Source organism: Pseudonaja textilis, chromosome 3, assembly GCF_049901715.1.
Source record: "Pseudonaja textilis isolate UNSWEBS1 chromosome 3, rPseTex1.2, whole genome shotgun sequence".
Classification (NCBI taxonomy): Eukaryota; Metazoa; Chordata; class Lepidosauria; order Squamata; family Elapidae; genus Pseudonaja; species Pseudonaja textilis.
In genome coordinates this window covers 77171152-77192825 of record NC_141992.1, presented here as the reverse complement: position 1 = coordinate 77192825, position 21674 = coordinate 77171152, and the positions used below count along the sequence as shown (strand labels likewise).

The 21674-nt window shown below is 36.0% G+C and overlaps 1 protein-coding gene and 1 long non-coding RNA gene across 9 annotated transcripts in view; both read left to right on the top strand.

The window, feature by feature from the left end:
• ZNF644 (zinc finger protein 644) overlaps window positions 1–10116 on the top strand; it is a 56160-nt gene extending 46044 nt beyond the window's left edge. For 7 of the 8 annotated variants that reach the window (XM_087930145.1, XM_087930147.1, XM_087930144.1 and 4 more), the window contains 2 exons: window positions 6712–6814; window positions 8481–10116. In XM_087930145.1, coding sequence (XP_087786271.1) covers window positions 6712–6814; window positions 8481–8673 — 296 coding nt within the window. In that variant the 3' untranslated portion in view covers window positions 8674–10116. Of the gene's footprint in view, window positions 1–2299; window positions 4843–6711; window positions 6815–8480 lie in introns of those variants that run through there. The other variant, XM_087930149.1, reaches the window with a different exon arrangement.
• A 197-nt stretch (window positions 10117–10313) lies between these two features.
• Window positions 10314–13836, top strand: LOC148126177 (uncharacterized). The gene is made up of 3 exons (XR_015742917.1): window positions 10314–10556; window positions 10880–11001; window positions 11455–13836. It is a non-coding gene; the product is annotated as an uncharacterized LOC148126177 (long non-coding RNA).
• Window positions 13837–21674: the final 7838 nt, after the last annotated feature.

The window sequence follows — 21674 nt, the reverse complement described above, 5'->3', positions numbered from 1 at the left end:
ATGTACCCTGATTTTCTTAATTCGTGCTGACTAAAACTCAGGAAAAAAAAATAGCTCTTATAGATTTCAAGTGAAGTAAGCTACTTTATATTATTCTGAGTGTAATATAAATAAAAAAGATAAAAGTGGAACTCGAGGTCCATCGAAGAATTTGATCAAGCTTTTTTTAAAAAGTGAGTGGGGGATTTTTTGAACAAAATACAGTGCAGTTGTACTTATGATTTGCTACTACAGACCAGTAGCTGGCAATTAATCACAAACGATACCATGTTATTTTTCATCACAACTGTTCATAAAATAATATCTACTTTTATTTTCTACTTGAGTATACTCAGCAGGATATTGAGTTCCAAAATAACATGATTCTACAAAAAGTTTCATTTGGTGGATTTTGGAGCACTTGGTATCAGATATTTCTATTTTATCATAGTTGTATTTCTAACATTAACATGCCACAATCTGTCTCCAAATTTCATCTGCTTTGGAAAGTGGGATAACATTAGTGATGCTTTGTACTTTTCCCAGTTCATTTTATTATTAGTATAGAATGATTACATCTATACTACATATCCCCAAAATTATATAAGGGTATAATATTGATTGTTTATTTAGAGAATCACTAATGTTATGTTGAAGGTTATGTGAAAAGGTTTGATAATTCTGAAGCATTTTAAACTAGAATTGAAATATATTAAGTACAGGTTCAGAGATATATTCTTCATTGATATCAATTAATGTCATTTGTGTTTTAAGACATAATTCTTGGCACTATGATTCTAGGAGTCATAGGGATAGATTGTACGTATTGCTGGGGTGGTCTCTGATCTTTGATTGATAAATAGGTTTGGTTTTTTTCTTTCTGATATTTCATAAGCTTCCAGAGTGATCAGAGTTTCCAAGATTGAAAACTCTGACCACAAACAGCTCCAAAACGAAGATGTGGTGGACTGTGGCCAAGGCAGAAGTGAGGATCTGTTGGATCCCAAGGCTTCCCATTCCTTAAATACTTATAGCATTTTGATTAGCTCTCCGATTTCTGCCCTCTAAATCCCTAGAGATTTAGGGATTGTCAGTGTTTCAGTAGGAGCTTAACATGCTTTGCCCATTAAATGTGGCCAAATGTTCTGTCATTTTGGATTATTCTGACACTGAAATAGTCTGTTCTGGGGAATCCAGAAATGTCAGAACACTTCCGGAATAATCTTGTCTAAAATGTTTCACGATGGACATAATTATTACCCATATTAAAAATTTATCCAGGAAATATTTGCAAATCAGAAAGCTTTACATATTTCTAGAATTCCCTTACTTTGCATGTCTTCTTGCAACTGTTTCATTATATCATCACTGAAATGAATTTTTGTCCCATTCCTCTCTCAAACATCTTGAGCCTTGAGTGGTTCTTGGTGCTCTCTGAGCTTGATTATTTTCTTGCAGACATTTCATTATCCAAACTAACTAACCAAGTTCAGAAAACATCAAGGACCCCCTCATTTGAACCCTGAGCTGCAAATATTCTCCTTTATTGCTACCCTGAGCCATATCTAGTCTTTCCCAAGCAAAATTGCTAGTTTGGGAGTTTCCTGTTAAATCGGCTTAGAACAATAAAGTAATACTTTGACCTTTACAAGTGTAGATTGTTCGTGTCTGACATTGTCCTATCCAGCAAGAACATAGAATACACACACACACACAAAGGTAGGCATTAGCTCTAGTGACAAAATAGGTTTTACTTAGGTTTTTTGTAAGTCCAAATGTCTAAAATCAATCTTTATTTCAGAATAAGGAGTGATCCAAATCAGGAAATTGTCAATAATTGTCAATAATCAAACTAGTATTTCTAATTTTTAAAAAAACATGTTAGTAAGATGTAAGCTTACTCTACTTCAACCTACATACCTTTGTGAGGTATTGTACTGAATAGTAGATGTTCATTCCAACACCTGCATTTGTTGGTAGATTTTTTTTCATAATCATTCTAGTGCAATATTCCCCAATTTTTCCTGTTTTGCGAACCATGCAAGGGGTGGTGGGGAGGGGATGGTTCTGTGTGGTGGTGGGCAAACACACATGCATGGAGCTCCATTTGCATCCACCGCTCGCGCAAATGGAGCCCACTGAAACTTGTGGCTAGAATTCTCAGTTACCCAAGAGAATGTTATCTGGCTTATTTTAAAATATATTTATGCATTCTTACTGCCTAACAAAAGATTGCTATTCTGGTGTAGAAGAAAAAATTAATTTGCAATAATTATTTTTCCCAAATAAACATTAATATATTAATAATTCATTGTAGTTACGAATGGTCTATAGCAGATGGCAGCACCTATCTGTCCTTAGTTGATTTAAAAAGCTAAGGAGGATCAGATTTGGATTGGGGCTACTAAATTGGAAAGTCAAAAATAACATCCCACAAGAAACCATTGAGCACCCCTTATAGTACAGGTGCCGAAAATTCTCTTGTGGAGATATCTGTGTGATCAGTAAGGGTTGAACTTGACTCAAAGAGTCATATCTCTAACAAGTAATTATATGAAGGAAAAAATTTTTTAATTGTAGCTAGTCCAGAATCCGGCAGAATGGACAATTACAGGCAGGCCATGGTTTGTCCATGTAGTACCTCTGTTTCAGGAGTTACACTACTCGTAGGGTTTCAGATACAACTCAAGTTGCTCATTATCACATACAAGACCTTTGGTAGCACAGGACTTGAGTATATGAGGAACTTCCTATCTCAGCTGTAGTGTCTGCCTGTTCCGTTAGATATGACATAATTAGCATGCTTTGGGATCAGTCAATTAAATTGCTGGGTTGTAGTGCCTATTCTCTGGAACAGTGCCTCACCAGAAATTCATATTGCCCCTAATTAACTCATTTAAAACCAGTTTTTGCTTGGGCTCATTTGATTGGGCTTGTGAGAATGCTATTATGCTTGAAAAAGTACTTGTTTTGTTCTTTTATGGATGTTCACCATTTTTTATTTGTTGTGTGCTTGTTTCCATCTGGTTTTGATACTGTACACTGTTCAGAGTCATGGGGTTGAATGGTCTTGCAGATTTGATAATGATGTTTAAAAAATGTTTATCTTCATTTATGTTTAAAGGAAGTTAATATAACTTTTCAACTAGAATTACCCTGGGGAAGTCTATAGATGGAAATATCTTCTGTTGGCAGAGATCTCTTGCACTTTTTTTACTGCAAAAATGTATTCATATTTTCACATACAGGTAGTCCTTGACTTACAACCAGTTGCTTAGTGACCATTCAGAGGTATGATGGATCTTGAAAAAGATACTTATGAACCAGATTTGAAGATCTTCTAGCCATCGCCCTCCTGTCTCAGCTTTTTTGCTGGAAATCAGCATTTACCTACAGTTTCCACTAAAAAATGTCCATTATGCATAATTGATTCACTTACTGACTGCAGATTCACTTAACAACCATGGTGATTGCTCAATGAGTGCTGCAAAAAAATAAAAATAAAATCAAGTTTTAAAATTGACCAATGACTGGCATGACTTAAAACCATAATTTTAGGCTTAATTATAGTCCTAAGTGGAAGACTACCTTTATTTTATAAAAATATATAAAGCAAAGAGGCTGTCAGGATTCCAGCAGTTGCCCTAATTAAATCATGAGCCTCGAGCCAAGCTTCAAAAACTTCAAAGGATTTATTAGGAGCGAACATGTCGGCATAACCTGTATGAAGCTGATTCTGAGACATGTACTTCACTATCACCTATGTTTTCCTTTCACCCCTCTGGGTGTATCATAATTTATATTCTCCAACGAAACATGTTCATAGATGAGAGTCATCAATCACATTCTCCAATTATGAATTTTCATGGCAGAAATTCCGGTAGCTTAGTTACAATCTTTGCAGGATAAGAATGGAATGCACTTTTGTTTTTAAACTGCTGTGCTGCTCCTCCAAATCCCCTCCCCCCTTCATAGCAACTCTAAAACAGGCATAGAAATGTTTTATGAGTTGACAGAGGTTATGTGGGCCTTAAGAAAACTCTCAAATCCACAAAGGAAATACGATTGAAATATTATCAGAGCTTCATGTTTTCAGATTTCTTAAATTTTGTCATCAGGTAGAAATATTTAAACTCAGATTTAAATATGAAGAATCTTTGAATCTGTACAGAGTATCTTCTTTAGATGCATTGAGAGACAGCCTTCAGATACTGAATTTCCCACAGCTTGCTGTTTCTGTCCAATGACAAATACATTGATTCTTTGGCAACCAAGAAACAGAATAGAAATCAATATAGCAGTTTTTATAGTAACAGACCTGGAGATAATTTAAGTTTTTTTCATGAATTAACAATAAAGTCAAAACTCTATAGAATATGCTTATTTAATGGTGGAAAAGAATCCACTTCCAATAGCAGAGTCCTATTGGCAAAGATCATGTGAACTCTTGGTTACTGCAACATGGCTGTATTCAGTTCCCATTATGCTGGCTTTTCTAAACTAAATTTCTAAATTGTGTAATGATGTTTCAGCCCATTTGTCAAATATTTACATTTATTCTACAATGAATATCTAATAAATTGTTTTATTCTAGCTTATCTTGCATAATTTATGTTAGTAAAGTTTGAGCAAAATATCACCAATTATTAACGACTCACCAAGTGAAAATAATATCTCACCAACTCTGCAAGCACATTGAAGTGACAGGCTCTCCCTCACTGAAGGTCTGGGTGAAGACTTTTGTGGGACTTCTAAATATCAACAGAGTGGAGTCCATCTGGATTTTGTGGGGGGGACCTCATTCCAGAGGGCAGGCATTGCTACAGAAAATATAAGACAGCTGAGTGGCCTGTGATATGAAAGGTAGATAAATGACAGTTAGCATTTTGTTTTGTAAATACAATGTATTAGATTCATATTTATAAGCTTTGCTGATCAGATGCAGATGTGAATTTGTTATTAGAATTCCTGATCAGATGGCAATACCACTTGATAATATGAATTTGAAATCAGATTCTAGTGTTTTTTATTTAAGCCCTGCATGGTTCCCTTTCTTGTAAGGCCTATGGAAACCTACGTTTTTGCCTTCAGGAGAATGCTTCACATCAGAGTCCCAGAACTATTTTAGCTCTCAGTAATCTGTGTAAAAGAAGCTAGCATTAGAACAGATAACTAGTGTAATCTTAAATCCCTAGAGTATTTGCTTTGGTAGAAATCTAATCATTTGGTGAGAGTTGGGAAGCAGGGTGGAAAATTTGCTTTGGAAGCTGGGTATCTTGGGAAATCAAGTTTAAGAAAAGGTAAGGAATAAATCAGTGCACAGTAGTGGGACGTGCCTCTGTGTTTTTCAAATAGCATTTTACATGATACTTTAGCCTAGTTTTAATGTTTTACCATTGTCATCCCTGAGACAAAATACATATACTTTTACTTTTTTTGTCAATATCTGTCTTTTTAGTAATGTCCAAAAGTATAATTTGCATATGTTGTCCCTACAAATCAATATAATTCATATTTCAGTTTGACAAGAAAATCTGCATGTTCATATATATCTGTACAGGCCAATACATTTCTGATTTTTTATATTTTATTTTTTTCAATAACCTAGAAGTAGTATTCACATTCCTTTTTCTTTTTTCTTAACTTTTCTTAAGTCATGGAAGATGCTTGTCCTTAAGATTTTCAGATACAGTATTTTTGACACACTTGATTCTATCAAATCTACTAATCTGACAAAATGTCTGAAAATTAGTCTGTAGTAGTAAGTACCGATTTTAGTTTGAAATTACAAATTACTCATAGATTCTTGTAAGTGCTTTGGCAGAAAAAATATACTGTCTTGTGTTAAGACCAGTTTTTTCCTGAAGAAGGTTTGCACATATATATAGAAATTAGCAAGTAGTATTCTTGCTTTGTTTACAGCATTTTAGATGTTGACGCCTGGGGTGGAGTTGGAGATAGGGGAAAAAGAGAGAAGAGAATAGGCAATCATTTGGAGAGAAAGGAACTTAGGAGGTATATTATGCATTTTATATTTAGATACAGTATATAGCTAACAGTTTATTTTTGCCAAACCAGAATTTCCTGTGGGTTCTTCTTCCTCCTTCTCTTTTTCTTCTCTCCTCCATGTGAGGCAATAATCTGCATTATTCTGGGTCACCTTAATTTAAGAAATATTGAGAAATGACTATAGATGTTGGCTGAAGTCTTCGACAACTTCCAAGCTTTTAAGCTATAGCCAATATATGAGACTCCTTTTAGCATGAAGAACAGAAAACACTTCAAACTAATATATACAAAAACTCTAGTTATGAATTTTCTCAGAACATACTTTGCATTTAATCATTGATCCTTTTGCATTATGATTGCATGCTGAGAACAAGTTATAACATTTCCAGTACAGTAAATAACATTTCAAAATTGCCCTATTCACAAGCAAAGCATGATGTTTGTGTGACCAGTTATAATAGCTTAAAAGTATAAGTGCTTTTTAGAATTATGTATGTTGAGAAATGAAAGTTTAATAACAAGGTCAAACATATATATTTAGTTGTGCATGACGCTAGAAAACATACTGCAGCATTATGAAGAACTGTAACATGCATATTTTCTACAGCTTTGTAAAATAATAGAAAGTACCAAAAAATCTTAAATGTACTTTCAGAGGAAATAGGTTTGTCAAGAACAATATATATACTTATATCTATATATGGACTTTTTCTCTCTCAATAGCCATAGATTGTAAGCAAAAAAAATCAAGATCAAGATCTGGAAGCAAGAAAAAAATTCTACCATTACCTCATGGTGCTGATGAAGTTTACATACTCCGGTGCAGGTATATATAGACATATAATAAGTTAATCGAAATAATAGTTTATTAGAGGTTTTTATTTAAGTAGCTCTATATTCTGAGTATGTACCTGAGATGAATATTAACTAAATGACTTTAACTATTTTAATAATACACATATAACCGTAGCAAAAGAAGATAGGAATATATTTTGAGTCTGTAGCATATTGACATGGTATAGACATGTCATTGAAAAAAAAACCTCACGTCTATGTAAAATCAGCAAACTTGAAGTTTTGCCATTTTCAGTTAATACATTGATGAGAGCCAAAGAGGATATAAAGAATTAATAATGCTATGAGCAGGTACAGTAGTTAAACACCATCATATCTTCCAGAATCTTCCAAAATTTTAGTAATTTTGTATAAGTTTTCTGCACCATTATTTAACTTTATTGGATGGAGCAGTACTGTTCTTGTATTGGGTGAAAACAGTATGCTTTGAACTCTGCTATTGCAGAGAGATACAACGTATCTGGTTCATGTCAAAACAAAACTTTCCAACAAATCAACTAAAATCATTACTTTTAAATTCCAATTCAAATGCTAGTTATTTATATAACGTCCTACTTCTGAATTTATCATACTTCAGGAAACAGTACCACTTTATAATACCTCAGGTTATTGCATTCTATTGCTCACTTTCTCTTCCATCAACCGTGAGTGTTTATCCAACATAAGATAAACCCTTTAGTTTCTCTCAAAAGATTTACTTTTAAAAGCTTTTTATTTATTACATTGTCAGTGACAATAGGTATGTATGTTGGACTTTCTCATTGGGAAAACAGGAATTTCTGACATGGGCTTTTTGTGCCACAATGTCTGTCCTTTGAAAACCTCAAGTTTAGATTGGCCTGGATGTTTTCCTCACACAAGGGGTTAAGGAGATTATTTGAACACATGAGATGTTATTTTTTTTGTTTTTGGTTGCTATTCAACTTTTTGTATTCTTTATTCTGTATTTGGAATTTTTATGTTTATGTTATGGCCACTCAGAATTGCTTTTATTAAGATGGGCAGCCATATAAATCAAACAAACAAATGAATGAAGTGTGTTATCTTGGGAAAGGTAATACTAAGTGATTTGTCACTAGAGACAAAGAATAGATGGTGAAGAAGGTACTATATTGCACTAAATGTGGTTTAACTTTGTACGCTGGTTATTTTTTAGCTGGTTAGTTGAAATGCCCAATATTCTGCTAAGTATGATATTTTTGTTGATCTTAAGGAAAAGAATTGATTCATGGGTACAGCTGCACTTTGGGCATTTTAATGTACAGTACCCATGCTCCAGTATGTCAGAGTCTTCACTTATGGATATTTTGCCTTGTTTCACAGTTTACCTAGATCTATCATGTTTTTGATGTAGCCAAAAATGAAATTCTTAGGGAAGAAAGTTTACCACTGCTAATGAGCCATTAACCATATTTAATGAGATGAAATTTGGATATAAAGTTATAGCAATTTGTACATCAAGTACACTCTAAATCCAGAATAAAAATTCACTGTATTAATATACATACAATCCATATTTGGACAATCTGTGTGCTAAAGCAAATCATCTTATGTTACTTTGTGCAATCACTATATTAAATACAGAGCTGCTTACAAATGTTAATGTACTTTGTTTGGATCATTTAAAAACCATATAGGTTTTGTGGTCTAGTATTTCGAGGACCCTTATCTGTTCAAGAAGATTGGATAAAGCATCTTCAACGCCACATTGTCAATGCAAATCTTCCTCGGACTGGGGCTGGCATGGTGGAAGTGACATCACTGCTTAAAAAACCTGCCTCAATCACTGAAACTTCATTTTCTTTCCTGATGGCTGAAGCAGCTTCATAGAATATGGAAACACTTCATATAGCATTGGATGTACATTTGAAATCCTTTTGTTAGTTTTTTTAAAGTTAAATTATCTGTTTATAAAATTTGAAGCAAGAAAATGGGAGTGGGAGGAGAATGACAGTTAACATCCAAACGATTGAGTACTTAATACAGTTACCGTAAGTAGTCTTTATATTTTATATAGGGTGGAAGATGTATTTTTAAAGTTTACTATGTTTTCGGGTCAATTACTGTGTTCACTATTGATACAAACCCATCACACATAAGAAGATGTTTTTAAATTGTTGCACATGGGATCTTAAGATACATTTTATGAAATGAAAGCATTTTACAGTGTTACCAGAATCAATGCTTTGTTTAAAAAAAACTTGCTTAGTAAAATATTTTATTTTGTTTGTATGTATGTAGTGTTTTGTACAATACCAAGAAATGCTAATGCAATTTATTAAATTTAGGGCATTAAAAATCATGTACTTCATAGATCAGGAGACTGTTCCATTCAAATAGGGCAATTAGTACTATTTAGCTGTGTATGTGTTTTTTAATCACATAAGACTTTTTTACTAAAAGTGGAGGGAAACTTGTTAAAACAAATTTCTAAAACCTATGTACATAATACTGGAAATTATTTGTGGTAAGGAAAAATTCTTTACTTCACTTGCATTTCTCACTGACAATAAAATGGTGCATCCATGCTACCTCCAACTTTGTCAGCAGTAATGGTATTTACCCTTTCCATTTGTAGCACCACATACTTACTCATGGTTTTCTTTATTGTAGAACAAGCTAATGACATTGTTTCTTTATGCTTTGCTTAAAAGTATGTTGCTTATACAAGTCATTTTGTTGCCTTTTATTTAATAATATAGAAATGTATTAAAAGCATTGCTCACTACATGGCTTAGGTTAAACTAGCCTTTTTGCAGTTGTTTTTAAATAAATCATAATATCATTGGACACAAATAGAAAAGTTTCCACATATGAAGAGAATGTTTACAATTTGAATTTTAGAATTTGTTTTGGGTGTAATTATATGTATGAAAACTGTAACACTATGCTCATGCTAAGGACCTATTTACAGAATTATTAAAATAAATGTGCTGTGAGGATAGAAAAATATGGTGCAAGTGTCTTGATCACAATTAATATTGGCTGTTGACAAAAATGTCACTTTTCAGCAGATAAGCAAATTCCTCTTTGAAAACTGGTTCTGTAATGCAAGTAATGTTTCCTTTTATTCATGTAGGGTGATTAATACTGTAGTTAAGACAAGGAAATGCATTGATATTGTTTTGCGTGTAAATAAAATTATAAAACAGTTGAGATGTGAGGAGTATTTTGGTGGAGAATATACATACCTCACAACCAGTGAAATTGCGTTCCTCATGGTATATCTCCATACCAAGACTATATCTCTCTAAATAAAAGGTTAAAAGAAAATGTGCTATTTGTCTGTAATGTGAAGTAATTCTTGTTCTCCATGACGTAAATGATCTAAAATTATTTAATCTCTTCTAAATATATACTGTAGAAAGTTTTAACATGAAATATGTTCAAAATATATCATTCATATGGGAACTAATATCTGTACAGAATCTAGTGTTGTATAAATTGCTTTTCCCCATATTCTTCTACAGAATTGCATGTCACCAAAAATTCCACTTTTCCAGAAGAGTTTTGAAACCACAGGAATAAAACTCCAGCAATGCAGTGCCGTTAAGATGGCAGGAAGAATAGATACTGCTCGATTTGATTTGATTTCTTGCAATAATTAGAATAAACCAACCCTTCTACCCTGGACCGTTTTCAGCTGGGTAGACATCAGCTCCCAGAATCCTCAACAACAGCCATGCCGAAGTTCACATCTAGAAGGAATCCAGGTTGGGGAATAACTGTAATAGACCTATCAAAATGAATATCATGTATTTGATTCAAATCATTTTTTTAATTTGATAATGGTTTTAAGACCAGGCAATGAAGACAAGAGGGAAAGTGTTTCACATGACTGAGGCATGAAAAATCACAGTGCAGACAAATCATATATATGGACAAGAGGGAAGTGGGTGGGACAACTACAAAGTTCTTCATTGTCCATTGTATAAACTACAAGGCAGAAAATTGCTAGAGTTACGGGTGACCCAGTGCTTTAGCAAATTAAATTTTAAATGGAAGAAAATTTTATTTTTTCTCCCTTACATTACAGAAATACCAAATACATTTAATGGCAACATATGTGCTTCTCTGTGTTATCAATCACTATATGCTGCATGGTCTATACAGAGCAAAAATTCATATATTTTGTTACGTTACTACAGCTTTGAACTGGTAAGTTCGGGCAGCTTTCCAATTCTGATCAAAAACTAGAACTAACAACTAATCAACCGGTTCCTTTATATCACTATATCAGTTTCTAAAAATTTCAGTATGTGGATATTGGCATGGTTTTTTTTTTTTTTTTGCTGGACCTAGGTAACTTTTGCTCTGGTCCACTTATGCCTTTCTGTCTAACATTATTCTGAGCCAGCTCCGTGCATTGGAGATTGGAGTCTCCATTTTATGATGGTTCTCTTCCTTTCTCCAGTTCCAATCGGTGGTGGTTGTAGGAGAGAGATCACTCCCTAAGCCTCTCCTGTGTTGAGATGGTTACACATGGTTCTACACACACACACACACCTCTTTTCCAACATCGATATGAAATCACTGAGTGACGTTATGCATCGTTTGGGGATTTGGTATCATCAGTATGCTGATGATACCCTACCCTGTCTTTTACCACAGGCCCCATAAGTGAGGCTGTCAGGTCTGCCCTTGTGCATGGAAGTTGAATGGGGAAGAACCATCTCTGATGTAATCCTACCAGACTGAGTGGCTGTAAGTGTCTGAACTGCCCAGATGTGGAGATACACCATCTTTTATCTTGGATGGGGTTGCATTTCTCCCTTCAAGGTTGGTATGAAACTTGGGGGTCTTCCTGAACTTGCAGCTTCCGCTTGAAGAGCAAATGTTAGCTGTGGCTAGGAAGGCCTTTGCACCACTCCCACCTGATGCGGTGGTTATGCCCTTTCCTAGATCACAGGGCTCTTTTCATAAACTAATCAACTTGTGGCTTGACAACAACAATGCTTTGCATGGGGCTGCTCTTGAATATTACCTATAAACTTCAACTACAGTAGGGGTGTCAAACTCACGTTGTCACTGCAACGTCAAGTGACGTATTGGGACGTTCCCCCTTCACTAAACCGGGCATGGGTGTGGCCAGTGCATGATGCATCTGGCCTGTGGGCCAGGAGTTTGACAGCCCTGAACTACAGGGAGTCCTCAAGTTGCAACAGTTCAATGTTACAATGGCACTGAAAAAAGTGACTTATGACCATTTTTCGCAGTTACATCTTTGCAGCATCCCCATGATCATGAGATCAAAATTCAGATGCTTGGCAACTGGTTCATTCTTACGACCATTGCTGTGTCTCAGGATGATTATGTCATCCCCTTTTGAAACCTCCTGATAAGCAAAGTCAATGAGGAAACCCAAGACTGTTAACCGAGTTACTAACTTATCAACTGCAGTGATTTACTTAACAGCTGTGGCAAGAAAGATCGTAAAATGGGACAAAACTCACTTAACAAGTGTATCACTTAGCAACAGAAATTTTTGGCTCAATTATGGTTGTAAATCGAGGACTATCTATAGTCCAAACTGGCGGCATATACTTCATTTTGTTTGTCTTTTTTTCCCCTCCTTTTTTAATGTTTTATTCTAATTTCTTTGTTTCTTATGAGCCAAACAGTTGTTTAGAGTTTGGCAGCATACAAGTTTCATTGATGATGGTGATTATATTTCATAATTATTCAATGCATGCAAATCTATAGATTACCCATTCAACCATTTTATCTACTACGGATATTAGAGCTTTTCTCGTCCTAATTTGGCTGGGTGTTTGTGTGTAAATACACTAGCATTTCAGAGGAATTTAGCAACATTTTTCAAGTGACTTGATTTTTACAATTGTATTTTAACTCTCCCAAAGGAGCATAGGTAGTATCCAGTTTTATCTTTGCAACATAATCACAATCCCATTTTGTCAGTAGGGATTCATTCTTTCCAGTCTATTAGGCCATTCAAAATAACAACAAATTGGTACTTCCAAAATTTTAACCTCCTTCATCTGCATCTCTGAAGTACTCTCAGCATATTGAAAGGTGGAGTATGCATTCCTGTAAACATACTTGGCAATACAAAATAATTAGCTATATAGCTAAATATATACTTGTGCTCTAAAAAACCCTTTGTAACTGGTAGATTTTGAGTAAATATATTTTCTATCTGCATTCTCTAGGTGGCAATATTTAACAGGTTAATAGAAAATTAATTTATTTTAATCAAATGACTGGTATTGCTGAGTTTATAAAATGTAGAATTCTGGCCACATTTTAATTCCTGACCTGTGCTCTTGGTTAATGTTAAGTGTACAATTCATTAAACGGCTTTGGTGATGTGTGGTAGGAATGAGAAATCTTATCCTCCAGATATTATAGAAATATAATTGTCAGCAGCCTCAACGGGTATGCTCATTGATGAGAGATGCTAGGAAATATAATTCTGCATCATCTGGAGGAATAGACTTTCGTTCTTCTAGTGCCGAAGGATTGTGCTCTGTAGAATGTTCCCATGCAACTAGATCTATAATGAACTGATAATATCCATAAATGAATGGATGCTCAATTATAAATGCCCTCATCCAATGCAGGTGTGCGTGCCTTATTCCAGGCTCATTAAAAACACCTATTTCCTTTCTGGTTCAATTTCATAAAAGGAAAGGAATTTATGTTTTTTTTAAAAAACAGTTTATTGTAATAGCATTGCTAAAGCCTAACTCTAATTTACATTGTATTTGGACATTCTGAAACTGTCTTAACAGATTACAAAGGTTCTGTTATCAACAGTAAAATGCATTGTGTGTATATGTGTGCAACATTTTTGTGTTTTAATTTTCACAATTGACATATCTATGGGTGGCCCATTTTTCATGGTATTGTGGTTAAAAATTTGAGGGCCTGCTTATCTACAGATGGGCCTATGTGCCAATATGTTAGGGGATGAGTGGGATTTTAACAAAACCAAGGGGAAAGCTGGTTATATATACTTTTGGATAAGCTCATTTGCAGATAATTTGAACCCAATTTTGGGGGTGTATTTTGGCACCTAAAATTCTCAGCTTACCTACAAGTAGACAGTAGTTACAGTGTAAAGGGGAGGTTAAATTTTGAATGGTTCTGGTGAATTTTTCATCAATGCTGTACAGCTAGTCCTTGACTTATGACCATTCACTTAGCAACTTTTGACAAAACTTCAAGTGGGTACATATGCGCCTTTTCTGATGTTCAACCCCCCTTTGGCCACATGACCACATTTCAGGAGTTTATGGTAACATGGCCATTTCCTTGCAATTTATAGCAAAACCAGCTCATGAAACTAATAATTGGTTTGTTTAACAATCACAGGGTTTGCTTAATGACCACCACAAAACAGGTTATAAAATTGGGGCAGGCATGTGGGTGTTTATGACGATCAGAACTTCCAATCTCTCGTTTGTTTTGTTTTTTTTTCATTTTGGAAAGTGGTCTAAGGTCAGTAAGGATAGTTGATACCCAAGGTGAAGCCTTAACAGAACAAAAGAATGATGCTAGAAATCATGAGAGAGAAGACACATTTGTCTTTTGCAACTTCCATGGTGTTGGCAACCGAACAATAATTTGCCATGGGACATGAACCTTTACGAAGCACTTGCCTCCATGAAAGATTCCTCTGGATACTTGGTGTACCTTAGTTGTTATAAAGCGGAGGTCTCCAAACTTGGTAACTTAAGACTTGTGGACGCTTCCCCGGAGCACGCATGTGCTGAGCTCTCCCCACTTGGCAAGGGCATCTCCCAAGGAGACCCACCCACCCACCAGCAGCGAGCCCAGGTCAGAGGAAGAGAAAGGGGCTCTGGGCACCTGGCCGATGCCCCATTCCGGACCTCTGAACTGGATGGTGAGCACAGACTTGCCGACTCCGCCCCCTCCCACCACCACCAGCCGGTACTTTTCCTGCCCCAGGCAGTCCCTATAGCCTGCCACCATCAAGGAAGAGCCCAGGCCAGGAGAGGCAAAATAGAAGGTGCGGGAGCGCTGTTCAAATGCAAGTAGTGCTGCATTCCTGCACCTTCCGGCCATCTCCATCGCTGCTTCAGCCTGCCTGTGCTGCCAGCCCCCTTTTGCTGCAACGTCGCTGTTACCTCGTCATGGCCGGCGAGGGCTGCGCTGCTTTTTGCAGGTTTGCGCTCGGACGAAGGGTGGGGGCCAGTGGGTGGCCTGGCCATGTGGGCGGCGCAGCCTTGTGTTCCCGCACAGCCTGGATTAATTGCTTGGGGGAGGGACATTTCTCTGTGGACCACCAAATTTTTCTCATGGACCAACAGTTGGTGACCACTGTGCTAGAGCATGCAGAATTGTCTTCTGTATGCAATATAAATGCACAATTCTTATAACTCATTTTCTTCATTGCACTTCAGTGTTACTGGCTAATATATAATTGTTAAAGTGGTTATTCTTGTAGATGAAGTTAATAGGCCACTGAATTGAGCAGGGCTATTTCCACAGAATATTTAAGTCCTGCCTTCTAGCTAGAAGAATTGCTCTTTCCTGTTGGATCCATTGTTTTAGAGAATAGAACAGGTAAGTCTAGTGCCCTTTTATAATTAAATGCCAGTTTATTCTTAACTTACACAAAGCTCATTTTGTTTAAGAGAGATGTTGTAATTGAAATTAAGGCATTAGGAAATTAGACATTAAAATGTGTAATTGATGTTAAAATGTGTGTATGTTAGTGAGTGTGCATGTGTGAATGTGCCTTCAAGTTGTTTCCTAGTGACTGAATATGTCCTTGCAGTTTTCTGGCAAGATTTCAGAAGTGGCTTCCCATTGTCTGCTTGTCAGGGCTGAGAGAGAATGGCTGGCCCAATGACTAGAGCTCACCATTTCTTGGTTTCTATCCTGATGCCTTAACCATTATACCAAATTGGCTCTCTTAAAACATAACTAGCCATATAAATATATCATGTTTTATCAGTTTTATTGTAGGGGGAAAATCTATCTTCTGATATAGCGCTGTAGGATATAAACTAAACATAGTTCTTAGATCTGGTTGAAATCCAATTGCCAGTGCAGAATGTCAATTAATTTAAGCAATCACACATTTGCAGTTATTGTCACCTTTTATGGATTTGGTGTCAGGAAACTCACATTCAGATGGAGAGACTTGTGTAGCAGCCAAGGGAAGTAACGACCTAGTACTGATTAGCTGTTCAGATGGAAAAAGGACGGAATTAATGCTTTTTTTTAACGAAATGATAATGAATTCAATGGCTAGTTCTTTGCATACATATGCATCTAGAAGTATATTATTGGATTACCAATAGGGATTGGAGCTGACATCATATAATGATGATGTCACCTGAAAGGATTTGAATTCTAACTCTTTCCCAAAGCTAGATCTTTCTTACCAGCCTTATTTCTCAGTGTCCCTATTGTTCATATTTTCTTATATGTTCTGTACTTTTCCCTTGGAGTTCTTGTCAGAAACCTTGCTCTCTTTCATCTAATTGTCATTACTGCACTTCTAGCCTGCTTTGGGACAGAAAAGCAAGGATTTGACATTTGCTTATTCACTAGAAAAAGAATTTAGTTTATAAAATGTAGCAAGTGACCTCAGTTACTGAACCTGTTTGTACAATATAACCCAATGTTAATAATTATAATTTATATGTGGCACAGTTGAGTTAAATTATGCGATATGTGGCTTGCTTGAGGCATAGACAGCTAATGCCCATTTTGCAGCATCCACATTCCAATTTCTACGGCTTTTTTTCTTGGTGAGCTAAGTTGACAAAATGGAACCATTAACTGGGTTTTGGAGTTTCCATTATTGGCTGATGAGATTGAGACAGTTGATCTCTATGCAAGACTGGTTGTATTTTGGGCTCAGTCCTGCTCTGGAGGAAGAGTGGAAAGTTGACTGGATCAATGAATGCCCCTTTTCAATCTTTCCTTCTCTTCTTCCAGTGATATGATTAAACATGAGAGAACCGGATCTGAAAGAGGTTACCAAGTGCTTATAGCAATGTATAATTTCTAGAAGCTGATCCGTCTTTACAGTTAAGAGTAATGAACTATTTTTCTGAATCATATGAAATTAGAAAAATGTTTGCATTATAAATATTTCTAATATAGGACACGAAACATTCTCTTGAAGGTGCGGTGGTTAGAATGTAGTATTGCAGGCTAATTCTGCTGATTGCCAGCATCCTGACTGACTCAAGGTTGACTCAGCCTTTTATCCTTCCGAGGTTGGTAAAATGAGGACCTAGATAGTTGGAGTCAATATGCTGACTCTGTAAACCGCTTAGAGAGGGCTGTAAAGCACTAAAAAGCAGTATATAAGTCTGAGTACTATTGCTATTATTGTATGGAATCTTCTTGCAGATCATAGATCATGTATCATGCTTTCCGTGTGTGAGAGAAAGAAAGAAAGAGAATACTATTACTACTGAGATGCCATTCACAGGATCTGGATCATCTGACACTCAAAAGCTTTAAAATAAAAGAAAGCTAAGAGATATCTAACTATAGTTTTTATTGCTGATGCAAGATATTTTATTGGAGAAACAAGATGTTAAAAAATACATTTTGAGATAATTGTTTTTGTAGAGTTTTGTTAAAAGCATAATATGGAGACATTTAAAGTAACTGCCCTTGTAACTGTACCTCTTAATTATCTATTACTGTATTGTTGCTGTATCTCTTAATTAACAAAAACAAATTATTATGTTCTCTGATGTTCAATCCAATACAGCTAGTTTAGCCTTCTATTTATACTAGGAAAAAACCCTACAATTTTCATTTTTGCTCATTCTGATTGGAATGTGAAAAGGAAAGACTGATAAGATATGAACTGATAAGATTAAACTGATTGTGCCAGAATAATTAAACTGATTGTGCCAGTAGTGTAACACCACTGACTCTAACTCCCTTTCTTATGCCTTTTTGCATGAAGAAGCCAGTAATATATAAAATGTAGAGCTAACTACTTCGTTGCAGAAGCTGTAAGAAACACAATTAAATATTGAGTAGCAAAAACGGGAACAACAACAAAAACCAAGTTCACTGTCTGCCTTGTTACTGTATTTATTTGCTGTTCATCCCTCAGTTAAGCAGCTATATAGATCATAAACTTCACAACTATATTCTTGAAATTTAAGACAACTGAAAGTTATTAGAAAATATTGGCTGGAAACACTATTAGCAATTAAAAAACTGCACTGCAACTTGAATATTGAATGGCCAGCATTTCTTGCATATTGATATTTATATGTGTTTGCATGCAAGACTCTCTTGTCGTTCTTTGCTGGCACAGCTGAATTAATAGTTGACATGGCTAAACAAGGAAGAACCCAAGGAAGTAAAATATTACTTCCCACTGCCTTGCCAGGGACAAGTTTTGATTCCTACTAGGCTAGACATTGTTCTCTAATCCCATCCTTACTGGGAAACCTTAAATTAAAAAAACAGCTTAATAATGAATGTTTTAGACATCACCAAAATATTCATTAAAAATTCAAGGCAATTTCTGATTTTTCCCCCCTGGAAATATGCCAGATAAGCTCATACTATCACCACCAGAAGCAAACAAATTAAGATACCTACAGGCTAACATAATTTCTTTGCAATATGGAGCAGATGGCAAATGATTTAATTAGGGGTGGAAAAAAAATGCTGGCTTTACAATTCCACTTGCTCAAGGTGTTGTTTTATAAAATAGAGTATGAACACTGTGATGTCAATCTAATACACTTTGAAATCTTGGCAGTTACTAAAATAAAATTACAGCCATATTAAAAAACAACAACAAGAAAACAAATCCCCAAAATGGGTTAAACTTAAGCCTGGTCTATCTGTCCTCTGAATAACCCTTCTGCTGATACATGTGCATTGCCTCAAGCTTCACAAATAGCTGTTATCACAAATTTTCACCCTGACATTATTTTTGAATTCTAAAGCATTGCACTTTTGAGGATCAAATCTTTCGCATTTCCACTTTTCACCATGATGTATTTATGAAAAGTCATATGCAGGATCAGCCCATTCATTGGTGGCTCAATGGCTAAGACACTAAACTTGTCGATCAGAAATGTCGGCAGTTCGGCGGTTTGAATCCCTAGAACCGCATAATGGAGTGAGCTCCCGCTACTTATCCCAGCTTCTACCAACCTAGCAGTTCAAAAGCATGTAAAAATGTAAGTAGAAGAATAGGGGTCACTTTGGTGGGAAGGTAACAGCTTTCCGGCACCTTCGGCGTTTAGTCATGCTGGCCACATAACCACGGAGATTTCTTCAGACAGCGCAGGCTCTTCAGCTTTGTAACAGATGAGCACTGCCCACTAGACCTGAAACAACTAGCACGCATGTGTGAGGAGAACCTTTACTATTAGTACCTAGCACTACTATAAAAGTAAATAGCGTCATGAAAGACTGAAATTCATCCCCCGATATAAGCAGTCAACACTGTTAAGGATGAATACATAGGCCATCTTTTAAGACACAAATGAACATATTTCCTCCATCAGGAGCTTGTCCTTTTGCCAGCCTATTGCCTCTGAGGGTTGCAGAGGGCATGGCAGTGACATCACCAGAAACCCTGTCATTACATTTTATTTTATTTTATTTTGCCTTTTTAAAATGCTTTTAGTAGAGGTTTTAAAGCAAAATACATTATTTTTAAAGCCAACCGGAAATTTAACTTTTTGTTTTCTTAACCTGAACAATTATCTTTCTGAAAATGAAAATGATTTGCTGCCAAATCTCACAAGCATCATTTTTGGAGGCTTTGATGATCAAAGAGAGGATTTGGGGCTACGAGTTGCTCACCCTCTATTTTAGTTGGCATTTTTCGGATCCAACAACAATGGTTTTGTGCCAGATGTCTCTTTGCATAGCTCCATTTGCACTACGTGAATCCAGCAAGGAAAAGCCTCCCCTCGGTTAAGACTGTAAATACCCTGGTTGTCTCATAATGGTTTGTCATGCTGAAGTGTGTCCAGATAGCTGCATCCTGAAATTCCTATCTGAGTCGCATGAGCAGAGTCCGTCTCTTGGAAGTTCTGGGTCTTGGGAAAAGAGTTGAAGGCTGCTGTTTTAGAGAAAAGTTTTCTGCTTTTAAAGGAAAAGCTATAGGTTTTTTGCGACTAAATGTTCTCAGAGCTTACTCGCTCTGAGTGAGTCCTAGTTACACATAAAGACAATCTGAATGAGTAAATGAGACCACATTTGGAAGCTTATTTTCTTTATTTTATATGAGGCCTGGTGGCACAGTGGTCAGAATGCAATATAGAATAGAATTGAATTGAATTGAATTGAATTGAATTTTTTATTGGCCAAGTGTGATTGGACACACACTAGGAATTTGTCTTGGTGTAAATACTCTCAGTATACATAAAAGAAAAGATACATTCGTTAAGAATCAAGAATCATAACATACAACACTTAATGATAGTCATAGGGTACAATCAACAATCAAATATACTAGGAAACAGTCAATATAAATCGTAAGGATACAAGCAACAAAGTTACAGTCCTACAATCACAAGTGGGGGGCGGATGGGAGATAAGGGGTGATGAGAAGATTAATAGTAATAGTAGTGCAGACTTTGTAATAGTTGAACAGTGTTGGGGGAATTATTTGTTTAGCAGAGTGACGGCTTTCGGGAAAAAAACTGTCCTTGTGTCTAATTGTTCTGGTGTGCAGTGCTCTATAGTGTCGTTTTGAGGGCAGGAGTTGAAACAGTTTATGTCCAGGATGTGAGGGGTCTATAAATATTTTTTTTGACTCTTTTTGACTCGTGCAGTATACAGGTCCTCAATTGAAGTCAGGTGGGTAGTAATTGTTTTTTCTGCAGTCCTAATTATCCTCTGAAGTCTGTGTCTGTTATAGAGGTGCAGTTGATACACTCATATTGCAGGCTAACTCTGCCCACAGGCTGGAATTCAATCCTCACAGACTCAAGGTTGGTTGACTCAGCCTTCCATTCTTCCAAGGTCGGTAAAATGAGGACCCAGATTGTTGGGGCAATATGCTGGTGTTGTAATCTGTCCAGATAATGCTGTAAAGCACTGTAGGGCATCTTACACATCTTAAGTGTTATTGCTATTGTTATTTTCTAAACCAATTATCAACTTACAACCTGCCATTGTAATTCCTCTGTGGTTATTTGGAGAATAAACGTCACCCAAGCCCATCTAATGGAAGTTCACTACCATAGTTATTTTTGTCTTAATGGAGATCTAAGGGTCACAAAGATCAAAAAGATGATTATTCTAGTCTACAGAGTGTATTCTAGAAAATCTGATATTCTCTACTGCAATAAACCGCTAATGTTTTCCTGAAAAAAATCAGGAGAAAGATGGCAATGTTGTCTGTAGACAATGCACATTATTAAGAGGCAATGGAGTTGACCCTAACAATTTCCATGTTCTTTTAGTGTAGTATACACAGCTGTTCACTCAAATAGTTACTTTAAAATAACAACAATAATTACAATGACAACCTTCATATGAAAGTTTTGTTTCTGTTTAGAATGATTTGTGAACAAGGTGATTTATTTATTTGATGTTTATCCCACCTTTATTATTTTGTAAGCAATGCAAGACAGCAAACGTACATAAGATTCCATCCTCCTCCTATTTTCTCCACAATAACAACCCTATCTGGGGTAGGATCAAGCCCATTGTTATGTCCAATGAATTGCCATTGTTATTTCCAATGAATATAAGGCAAGCTTCAGCACTGGCCCATTAGTTACGGTTAAAAGGAACTTCATAGGCTGTAAATTTTGTCTTACCAAGTGTTCCTGTTCAAATTAATCCAGTGTACCACTTCTAGTCAATTTCAATACCGTGTCTCT